Source organism: Helianthus annuus, chromosome 9 (genome assembly GCF_002127325.2).
Source record: "Helianthus annuus cultivar XRQ/B chromosome 9, HanXRQr2.0-SUNRISE, whole genome shotgun sequence".
Taxonomy (NCBI): Eukaryota; Viridiplantae; Streptophyta; class Magnoliopsida; order Asterales; family Asteraceae; genus Helianthus; species Helianthus annuus.
The window spans coordinates 40,984,646-40,996,655 of record NC_035441.2 but is presented as its reverse complement, the minus strand read 5'-3'; the positions used below and the strand labels follow the sequence as shown (position 1 = coordinate 40,996,655).

The 12,010-nt window shown below is 38.3% G+C and overlaps 1 protein-coding gene and 1 long non-coding RNA gene across 2 annotated transcripts in view; both read left to right on the top strand.

Moving 5' to 3' along the window:
* Positions 1-297: 297 nt before the first annotated feature.
* LOC118481948 lies at positions 298-1,138 on the top strand. The gene is made up of 3 exons (XR_004866400.1): positions 298-411; positions 895-994; positions 1,095-1,138. It is a non-coding gene; the product is annotated as an uncharacterized LOC118481948 (long non-coding RNA).
* A 190-nt stretch (positions 1,139-1,328) lies between these two features.
* Positions 1,329-12,010, top strand: part of LOC118481706 — a 101,768-nt gene continuing 91,086 nt past the window's right edge. Inside the window, exons 1-5 of the mRNA XM_035976915.1 lie at positions 1,329-1,416; positions 1,501-1,521; positions 1,757-2,195; positions 2,290-3,239; positions 3,347-3,535. Of these exons, the coding sequence (XP_035832808.1) occupies positions 1,329-1,416; positions 1,501-1,521; positions 1,757-2,195; positions 2,290-3,239; positions 3,347-3,535 (1,687 nt within the window). The remainder of the gene's footprint in view (positions 1,417-1,500; positions 1,522-1,756; positions 2,196-2,289; positions 3,240-3,346; positions 3,536-12,010) is intronic.

The following is a 12,010-nucleotide window of genomic DNA, read 5'->3' as shown; positions in this document are numbered from 1 at the left end:
AAAAAATATTTTTGTGATTTGTAGTTTTTTTTAGAAATGTAAATCCATTTCTAAAAATACTAATGTCTTTAATTTCGGCCACAATTTTGTATAATAATGTAAATCCATTTCTAAAAATACTAATTTCTATTTCAACTTTACAAAAATAAGTAAACGAAATTTGTATATATATATATATATTATATATATTTAGTTAATACATTCATTTGATTCAATTACGAATTATTTTTTAACATTAATCATCTCAGTTCGGCTCATATGGATGAAAGTAATGTTACTTTCTTAAACAATCTTGATTGGAGATCCAAGCTGTTTACCATCAAAATCAAGGTGTTAAGACTTTGGATTCGTGTGAATCCAAAGAGAGAAGGAGAAACCCTTGGTATTGAAATGGTGGTCATGGATGAGGAGGTTGGTTTGAATGTCATTTTCTTTTTAAAGTGTAGCTTAATTTTTATATTGTTGTCTATACTTACCATTTTTATTTTGTGTTTTTATTAGGGTACCAGGATGCAGGCAACTGTTTGGAGCAAGTTTATGAAAAAAACATGAAATTTTGCTTAATGAAAACGAGTCTTATTACATTTATAAATCTCAACTTTCTGTCATTAAGTCAAATTTCAAACACTTTGATAAGGAACACGCTATTAGCTTAAACTTTGATACATCTGTTAAAAAGTGTGAGAACTTTGATGGAAGTTTGTATGGTATTCGGTTAGCATCTTTTGAGTCCATTAAAGCCGGTGAAGTCGATGTCAAGTATCGAGTTGGTTTGTACTTCATCATATATAACAACAACATCCTAAATTAAGAAATATATAAATATAGATTATTTTTAAAATTTTTATTTTTTGTGCTGATTACATTTTTTATTAATCAATTTTTTTTTGTCAGATTTTATTGGATATGTAGATGAGTGGTCTGAACCAGAGATGACCAAAACGAAGATGGGAAAAGATAGCAAATACATGAACTTGCAATTGCTAGATGAAGAGTCTGTTAATTAAATTCTAATTTAATTTCATTGTAACTTTAGTGTTATATATTTTTTATTACATGATATCCTCTGATATGTTTAATTTCTATTTATGTAGAGATATCAAGTTAAACTGCACTTTATGGGATGAGTACTGCGATATCCATATTTTTTTTCAGTTGCTTATAATGATGTTGAGCATCAACAATCAGCTGAACGAAGAAAATATCGGAAATTACATTTGGATAATAAGAGAAATAATGTGAGTAACCAATCTTCCATTTCAAAAGACGTTACTCGGTCATTCAATGTTTCAGCATCCAATACAAATGAATGCCGGATCGTAACACGAATGCGTTCATTGTCTTATATCAATACCATCGATCCACGTTTTTGCGCAACCACACCTTTAACAACTTCGTCTGAAGCATCTACTTCAGGTTGGTGTTATATATTTATGTATTTCACATTTCTTTATTTTGATTTTGGCATTTTTATTATTTTTCGTTGGTATCAACATATAGGTGTAAAGAGGAAACAAAGAGGTAAACAAAGGTTTTCTACTAATCAGGGTAGAAACGTACATCCTATTCCAATGGTTGACTTATCTTCTAACGATCATATTATTCCTCAACAATTAGCTGAAGATCCATATAAAGGAGTTTCTAACACTAAGTACCTTATACACTCACTACTTTAAGTTCCACTTGAAGAACGTCATTATATTAATTTCATAACCAATAGCACAAAATGATATATTTTTTTTATTTTCAATAATAGATTATTTGGATCATGGTGATCAAGTAGTTGTATGCGACATATGCCATGCTAAGTTGTGGAAAGTTGAGGCTGGAAAAGGAAAGGTTTACTCAGGAAGAACAACTTATATGCTTTGTTGTGCTTATGGAAAATTAAATCTTCCTAATTTTAAAGAGACGTGTCTGGAATATCAAAGTCTTTTTAAGAGTTTAGACGACAAGAGCAAGCATTTCATACTGAATATTCGTCGTTTTAATTCTATGTTTTCGTTCACTTCAATGGGTGGTAAAGTTGATTCGAAAATCAATAGAGGAAATGCTCCGTATGTATACCGAATTAGTGGCGAGAATTATCATACACTGGGAAGTCTTCTTCCTAAAGAAGGTGGTGAACCAAAGTTTGCGCAACTTTACATATACGACACAGATAATGAAGTCTGTAATTGCAAAACCGTATTTAGGTATCCCTATAAACCATTTCTTTATTTATTTTTGGTTTTATGTTATATAAACACTTACTGATACTTTCGCTTTTGTCTTACAATTGCTTTACAGTAACTCAAACAAACCAGCTTCCGCAACTTCTGATTTGCATGACACTGAACTCATAGAGTACCTTCAGGTGATTTTAGATTCAAATAATCAGCTGGTGAAAACATATAGACGTGTACGAGGTCGGTTTGTTGATAATCCTCATGTTGACTTAAAATTAAGGCTTAAGGCAAATAGGTCTAAAGATGGTCGTACATACAACCTACCGACGTCGTCCGAAGTTGCTGCGCTTATTGTTGGAAACATTGAGGAAGCTCTTGATAATCGTGATGTAGTTATTGAGTCAAAGAAAGATGGTCTACAACGTATTAGCGAGCTTCATCCTTCGTATCTCGCGCTTCAGTATCCATTGCTTTTCCCTTTTGGTGAAGATGGTTACCGGGTTGATATTCTTCATAGAGAAGGAAGGGCATCAACGAAGAAGAAAGAGTCAAAATGTATAATGAGAGAGTATTTTGCTTACCATGTTCAAGATAGAGTGAATCATTTCTCTTTGATCCTCAATGCTCGAAGACTTTTGCAACAGTTCTTGGTTGACGTATATACGATGATTGAAAGTGAACGATTACTATTCATACGTCTGCAGCAAAAAAAAAAAAAAAAACTGAGATCTGAGACATATGATAACCTTAAAAAGCTTGGACAAAATGGTAATCCAGATATGTCAAACGTTGGAACACGCGTACTACTACCGTCTTCATTTACCGGTGGATCGCGTTATATGAGGGAGAATTATTATGATGCGATGGCCATTTGTAAATGGTTTGGCTACCCAGATTTTTTCATTACGATCACATGTAATCCTAAATGGCCGGAGAATAAAAGATTTCTGAAGGACACGAAGATTAATCCCGAGGATAGACCGGACATTTTATGCCGATTGTTCAAAATTAAGCTTGACGTAATCATGAAAGACTTGCGAGAGAAATCTTTATTCGGCAATGCATCGGCAGGTAAGCATCCATTTAAATCAGTTACTTTATTATATTTTTTTTGGTATGTTACGTTCATAACCATAACTTCAAAAATAAGTATTTTAATATTAACTATTCAATTGCAGTTGTCTATACCATAGAGTTTCAAAAACGAGGTCTACCGCAAGCGCATATCTGTCTGTTCTTAAATGACGAAAGTAAGCTTCCTTCGGTTGAGCATGTTGACAACTTCATTTCTGCCGAGATACCTGACAAAAACTTAGAACCAGATCTATATACTCTTGTCAGCGACTATATGATTCACGGACCTTGTGGTATTGTGTTGGATCTGAGTTTCCTTTTGATTGTACTTTTGTTTGTAAAATAAGATGGAAATGAATGAGTGTGCAGCGGAAATTAAGATGAACACAAACTTTGTATACAATCAAATGAGAGTAATACTTTTAATCAAACATCTTTACACAAAGAACCGAATGATTGAATTTATTTCAAACACGATTACAATGATGATGTATGAATGCAAACTCCCCCTCAGCCCGAGCTCAGTAGTTTGTTCGTGCAAAGAAGACGAATGATGTGAAGAGCTAATAGAACAGTACAAAGTACTGTACTATTTATAAGCACTTGCAAACTACTGAGCATCTTTAGCTGACGTCACCATGAAAGTGACATCTAACCTCCTAACAAACTCTAACCTCTGATCTATACAGACACTGCTTGTGTTAACTACTGCTATTACATTCTATTACATAACAGACTATAGAACAACTGCTGCAACCTTCTACTGCTGTGAACCCAGCAGCACTTGTCCGGATCAGCAGTGCTTGACTCAAGGCAGTAGATTGAATCAGCAGGACTTGAGTCTACATCAGATCTTTAATTGGGCAGCAGTTATTGGTCAGCAGTTAGTAAGATCAGCAGATAGGAGGTCATCAGTTGTTGTAATCACTTTCAAGGGGAGAGATATGCATATCAGCATCTGCTTATTCTGAATCCACTGAGCTGACCCAGTTTTGGCTTTACATTATCTGTTCCTCTGATAGGGTTCAATCCCAACAATCTCCCCCTGGAACAGATAATGCCAAAACTCTTCATTATTGTGGATATTTTATTGCCTCATCAACAGCTCCCTTATCTGGCCTTTAAATTGCAATTCAAAGCTAAGGGCATCTGTATCTTCATCATCCCTGCTAAGTGGAAGATCAAGGAGATCCTGCAAATCTTCAAGACTCAGGCCAGGAGCTTGTTCCCTTGATATTATCTTCACTTCTCCACCAGACCTGAGCAAAGTCAATACGCGGGTCTGTTTATCAGTTGCCCACTTTTGTATTTTTGAGCCTGGTGGGTTTCTTGGGAGATGCTTATTTGCAAAAGTATTTGGAGAGGCTGGCCGGTTCATCACTGGCTGAGCAGTGGGAGCAGAATTTTCTTGTTCAAGTTCTTCCTTCAACGTTCTTAACAGGCCTTCTTTTACAACAACATTGCCAGTAAGAATATCTTGAACTGTTTCAGCACCTAGCTGGCTTTGACTCCTTCTTTTGTAAAAGGCAGTACCAGCTGGAGCAGTGGATCTCCTGATTTGCAGCTTTGATGGTCCTTTTGAAACCGCTGCTTCAGGATAGTCAGGTTTTTGAGGGATTTTAGGATCTTTCTTCCTTAATTCCTCCAACCTTCTGTAGGTTGACCTGACCAAGTCTTCCTTCCATCTAGCTACTTGTCTTTTGGTGCCAAATTCAACAACAACCAATTCTTCTTTCATTCTTTTCAGTTCCAACTGCTTTTCAGGTACATTCTTTTTGAACTTTGCCCAATCAGGAGGAGTGTGAGTGACTTTCCTTTTTATCATAACTTGAATTCTGGCTGATTCAGCTTCAAGCTCTGGGATAGTCCACTCTTTGTACATGTGTCTCTCTCCTTTGTATTTCTTGTAAAACATGATGCTTTCAATGTAGTCTTTCTTCAGAGTTTCAGCTGCTCTTTCAGAAATTTGTTGACTAACATTCTTTGCAAAACGTTCCAGGGAATTGACTTGGGTAAGCAGATATTGGTAGTATCTTGAAACTTCTTTGTCAGATTTCCCTTGTGAGTTTCTTTGTGAGATATCCTCTGCTTGTTTGGCCTTTATTTTCAAATATTCATCAATGTTTTTGGGCCATGGATATCCTTTGATTGAGGGCAAACTCCTTTTGGCAGGGTCATCCTCAGTATAGAAGGATTTTATCTCTTCTCTGACAGCTTCTAGTTCAAGAGGAAATTGAACACCTGCAGGAGGTAAAGGTTTGTGCATAGGAACAGAAGAAAGTGGAACTGGTTTTGGTATATTGACAAGGGCTAAAGGTTTTGAAGATGTTTGGGATGGTGAAGTGACATCATCTTTAGGAGTTAGCCTCCTCCTCTTTATTTGAGGAGGGACTGATGATGTTTTGGATGGGAAGGTGGTTGTAGTAGCAGTGGTTTGTGATAGACTAACAGCTGTTGAAACAACTGGTGTTCCAACCACTGTTGTCTTTACAACAGATGTTTTAACATCTGCTGTCTTCTGCCTTTTGACAGGAGGTGATTGTGATTTTGGTGGTGATGGTGGTAAAGCAGTAGATGAAGTGTGTATTGAGGTGGTGTGTGTTGAAGTGGGAGCAGATGTTGAAACTACTGAGGTACCAACAACAGTTGATACAACAGAGGTTACAACACCTGTTTTGGGAGGTGGTTTTTGAACAGACTTTGAACGCCTGACCGAAATGGATTTGGGTAGCCTTACTTTTCTAGTAGGCTTCTTCTTTTCATCAAAAAGATTTTCATCATCTCTTGACCCTGAAGTACCCTGATCCGGATAATCCACCTTGGCTTTCTTTTTGGCCTCTCTATCCCTTTTTACACAAGCAAGTGCTTCTGCAAGTGCATTTGTAGTCTCATCAATCTTCTTACTACCATCTGGCAAAGGGATCTGCTTGGTCATATTTGAATTTTCTGGTGCAAGGTAAAGACCATCAGTTATTCCCTTTCTTCTCCATTCTTGAATTTTCTCCCCCTTTTTGGCATTATCTTCAGGGACGTGATCAATGAAAAATACTGGTGGAGGAGCAGTGCCAGTGGTGTGCAGGATCTAAGTTTTGAGAGCCTTTAGATCAGCCTGAGTGTCTTTGAACCTAGACTCCATAGCATTTCTCAGCTGTTGAACATGTTTTTCATGTTGCTGATCTGCCAGTTGTGCCTGATGATGGAGATAAGGTTGAAAGAGATTCCAGAGCTCATTTGTAGCAGGTGCTTGTTATAGAGCAGGTGCTTGAGGTGGAACAACAGTGGATTGTACCTTTTGTACCTGTAACAACTGCTGGAGCATATTTTTGAGCTCTGCAACAGAGTTATCAAGTTTTTCAACACGATCCGTCAATTTCTGGTACTTTAAATCATCACCCAATTTAATGGGATCATCTGATTTCCCACTAACAGTGGTTTTATCAGTGGCAGATGTAGGGAATTTATTCCAAACACTAACCACTGATGCCCCTTTTTCTTGGTACTGGGGTCTTCTTCCTTCAACACTTGACAACCTTTTGATGATGCCAGTTGGATATATAAATCCACTAGTGGTTGGCAGAGGTTCTATGTAAGGAATTGCCTCCAAGGAAGTCTTATTAATGAAACCACTGCCCAACTGTAAACCTGTAGGTTCAACAGTTGTAGTGGCTGCTTCACTTGGATTAGCACAAAGAGTTACTTGTAACTCGATGGGTGTAACCTCCTCAGGTTTTGTTGGTGGGTTAGCAATGGATGATACAGCAGGCCCAGTCATTTGTTGAGGTATATTCTCATTGACAGGTGATTGAGAAGGACTGGATAGTGCCTGGTTCAAGTCAATTGCATCCAACAGTAGTTGTGTTTTTGGGGGAATTGAGGATGTGATAGTGGGTCTAGAAAGCGGAATTGCTCCGGGCATTGAGCTGTGGATGATGGAGACAAGTGTATCCAGAGCATCATGATGTGGTGACCCTTTGTGTACAACCTGTCCTTTTTGTGAAGAAGCAGGAGGAGTTATGGTTATGGGTTGAGATATTTGTACCAACTGCTGTAAGGAAGAAGCAGCAGTGGTTTCTAGTGACATTTGTGTTGTCACAGGCATTAACTCTGGTATCTCATCTGCCAGAGTTGCCTTTTTGATTGGTTTGGAGGGTTTTTGATTTTTCTTTTTGGATGGCCTTTTTGGTGTGGTAGGTGTGGGTTTCAAAACAGTTGTTCTGCTGCTTTGATCACCTAGAGCAGTAGGCTCAGCAGCAGATACCTGAGGAGCAGTGGTAACTGCTAAAGTCTGCTCAGGTACCCCTGCTTATGTTTTGCAAGGTGTTAACATACGTGAAAATGTTTCAGATGTTAGACAGTTTATTGCAGTTATTTCACCTTGGTTTATTAGAAGCAAATCATCCTTACTGAATTTCTTTTGAAAATAATAGCTTAAAAACCTTGGAACCAGTAAAAATGATTTACTTTCAACGTTATTAACCAAATCTTTAAAGATTTCCTGAGAATAGTTATAATTTTCTTCTTGAAGAATCGCATATCCCAGATTTTGAATCTTTATAGGGATCTCATTGAAAGAAGTGGTTTTGTTTGAAACACATACTAGGAGGGTATGAAATAAAAATCTTGTTGCAGGAGGAAAATAACCCTTTTCTAAGGTCAGTTTCGACATCATTGTGGCTTCAAACCCTCTTTCAATGAAGTCAATGTGCAACTCGTTTTTGGTGAAGGAAGTTTTACCTGCCTGGTCATCTAGTTGAAAGACTTCGGAGATGGATTGTGGTGTAATGTGAACAGCTTTACCCTTTATGGAAGATTTGATTTTAGTTGCAATGTCTCCTTGTTTTTCAAGAGTTGCATTCTTCCAAAACTCCCTTTGGGTTGCCAAGTAGATGGGTGCGTCGGCGGTGAGCAAAGTTTTGTACTTTGATTTTGCCATGATGGTGATGATGGAATCGAAAACATCTGTGGTTCCTGGTTTTGTGAGAAGACCCAGGAGATTGTGAGATTTTTTGAATGGAATGTCAGTGATGATTGCCTTTTGAGAGGCTGTTTTCGAGGATTTTGATGTGGGTTTTGCAGATGACTTCGATTTTGTCATTTTTGAAACAATTTATCGAAGGAATTTTGTGGGAGATGGAAAGAAAAACTGCTTTGAGAAGAGAATTTTTGTGAATTCAATTCGACAGTAAAACCCTGTTTGGATGGTGAGTGGGGAGTTTTATAGGAGAGAGAGTGAATGCTGACGTGGCAGCCGTTACAAAAACTCTGACTGCTATGTACTGCCCACGTGACAACCACTGGTGAAAATGAAGGACAGTACTTTTTGGTGAAAGCAACGGATGAAAGCAGTGGAAAGGGGGCAGTGGATGATTTTTACTATCAGTAGATAGCATATCAGTGGATAAGACACTGCTTTTGAACAACAGTGGTTATCAAGGAATGAGAGAACAGAGGTTGCCTTTCAGCAATGGGCAGACTTTTTGATGTAGAGCAGACTTTTGAACAATCAGTGGTTATGGCAGACTTTTAAGGATTTTAATGAAATTTTCATTTTTAAGCTATTTTTAAGGATGGATTTTTGATTTTCTGAAAACATTTTGTTGCTTTTATTCATATAAAACAAGATGTTGCTTGTTATTCCATGTTCAGCATCCCAATCCTAGAGACCAGACTTTCAAAAGTGGCTGTATCAAGTGCTTTTGTGAGCACATCTGCCAGCTGGTCTTTAGTTGGGACATGATGCAGAGAAATCAAACCTTTTTCATAGTAATCCCTCACAAAGTGATGTCTGATGTCGATGTGTTTGGTGGTAGAATGGGAAACTGGATTTTTGATGATATTTTCTGCTGCCTGGCTATCCAGCATAAGTGGTGTCTTTAAGGCAGTGATACCAAAATCTAGTAACTGATTTTGAAGCCACAGGAGTTGGGCTGTACAGCTTGCAGCAGCAATGTATTCAGCCTCAGCAGTGGATGTTGAAACTGCTGCTTGCTTTTTGCTTTGCCAAGAAACTAAGCAATCACCTAGAAACTGGCACCCTCCTGAAGTGGACTTCCTTGTTGTGTGGCAACCAGCAAAGTCACTGTCTGAGAAACCTGAAAGCTTGATATTCCCATTAGCTGGATACCAGATACCAAGTGTGGGAGCACCTTTTATGTATCTGAGAATCCTTTTTACAGCAATGATATTAGATTTTCTGGGAGCTGATTGACTTCTTGCACAGACACATGTTGCAAACATGATGTCTGGTCTAGATGCAGTTAGGTACAGTAAAGACCCAATATGCTTCTATAAAGTGTTTGGTCAATCAGCTCATCCTTTTCATCAGACATGACCAGCTTATTTGTGGCCATGGGTGTGCTGCATGGTTTACAATCATTCATATCAAATTTGGTTAAAAGTTCTTTAGCATATTTGCTTTGATGAATGAAAGTTCCATTTTGCATTTGCTGTACTTGGAGACCAAGAAAGCATTGCAGCTCACCCATTGCACTCATTTCAAACTCAGCTGTCATGAGTTCTCTAAACTCTTCACACATTTTGGTACATGTGCTTCCAAAAATAATGTCATCCACATAAATTTGGACAATCATTAAATCTTTCCCTCTCCATTTAAGAAACAGTGTTTTATCAATGGTACCTCTTTTGAAACCATTTGAGAGTAGAAAGTTGGAAAGAGTTTCATACCAGGCCCTTGGTGCTTGTTTCAGGCCATACAAGGCTTTGTTTAGCCTGTAGACATGATCAGGATAAAATGGATCCTCAAAGCCTGGAGGTTGACATACATATACCTCTTCTTGCAATGTACCATAGAGGAAAGCACTTTTGATATCCATCTGAAACACCTTCATGTTGTGGTTGACAGCAAAGGCCAGGAACAGTCTGATAGCTTCCAATCTTGCAACAGGGGCGAATGTTTCATCATAATCAATCCCCTCTTCCTGTCTGTAACCTTGAACCACAAGCATGGCTTTGTTCTTGACAACAATGCCCCTTTCATCTGTTTTGTTCTTGAAGACCCACTTTGTGCCAATGGGACTGACCTCTTTTGGTAGTGGTACAAGCTCCCATACTTGTTGTCTCTTGAACTGTTGGAGCTCCTCTTGCATGGTTTCTACCCAGCTGTTGTCTTTCAGTGCCTCTTGGTACTTGACTGGCTGATGGAGTGATAGAAAACCAGCAAAAAGACAAATGTTTTGGGTTTGGCTTCTTGTGAGCACCCCTTCATTGATGTTGCCAATGATTTGATCAGGTGGATGAGATCTCAAGAAGATTAAATCTCCTTGATATGGTATGATGGAATTTGTTGGTGAAGGCTGCAAATGTGTATCATCTGAGCTAACCACTGCTGGTGACTTTGATGACCCAGCAGTGGCTTCAAAAGGTGGTGGAATGGGTGGTAATGGAGTGGACCACTGCTGACTTTTATCCACTGTTTGAGGACTTTTGTCAGCAGTAGTTGAGGATATGGAAGCAGTGGTGGATGGGCTACTTTGATCAACAACTGTTGATGCAGCAGTGGTTGCGCTTTGACAGTTGTTTTGAACAACTGATGCTTTCCCTTTTGTGGCAGACCTTTGAGGGATGATGACTTCATACCCATAGTCTGGTGTTGTATCCTCTGATGGACCTGCACTGTTAGTCTTGAGAGCAGTATTTTCAAAAGTGAATTTTTCAAGATCAAACAGTTCAGCAGGATTTGCTGGGATTTTCATTGATGAAAGTTCATTGAACTTTACATCCAAAGTCTCCTCCACTACCTTGGTCCGTGCATTGAACACTTTGTAGGCCTTGGCAGTGGTTGAGTATCCCAGAAAATAACCACAATCAATTTTGGCTGCAAATTTTGAAATGGAATCTTTTAAGTTCAAAATAAAGCATGGGCAGCCAAATACCTTGAAGTATGAGATCAGTGGTTTGATTTTATACAGAATTTCATAGGCAGTCTTTTTGTGCCTGGGGTTGATTAAAACTCTGTTCTGGACATAGCAAGCAGTGTTTACTGCCTCTGCCCAGAAAGTTAATGGCAAACCTGAATCTGTAAGCATGGTTCTGGCAGCCTCAGTCAAAGTTCTGTTTTTTCTTTCAACAACCCCATTTTGCTCTGGTGTTCTAGGGATGCTGTACTGCCTTACAATCCCTTTCTTCACACAGAAGGCATCCAACTCCCTATTTTTAAATTCTGTGCCATTGTCACTCCTAAAGCTTTTCACTGGAAGATCAAATTGCTTTTCAACCTATGTCACAAAGTCTTGCAAAATGCCTGCAGTTTCATCTTTAGAGTGCAAAAAGAAAGTCCATGTAAACCTAGAAAAGTCATCAACTATAACTAAACAATATCTTTTCTTTTTGAGGCTCATGACTTGAACTGGGCCAAACAAATCCATGTGCAGCATTTGCAAGCACTGGGTTGTTTTGGACTCCTCAATGGACTTGTAGGAACTTTTATGCTGTTTTCCTTTTAAACAGGAAATGCAATGTTCAGGACATGAAAACAATTTTTGTGGTAGGCCTTTCACCAAACCATTTTTTGAAATTTTTGTTATTGTCTTAAGATTTGTGTGTCCCAGTCTTTTGTGCCAAAGTTCTGTCTCTTTGTTAGAGGCAGCTGAGAACAGACAGGCATCAGCTATGGGACACTCTTTAGACATGTCAACAACATAAACATTGCCACTTCTTTGAGCAACAAGTTTTGTTTGACCATTTTTAATTTTTGCTTCAATCTTTTTGGACCATTTCTGGTCCAACAATCCTACAACAGTCTTTTGTGA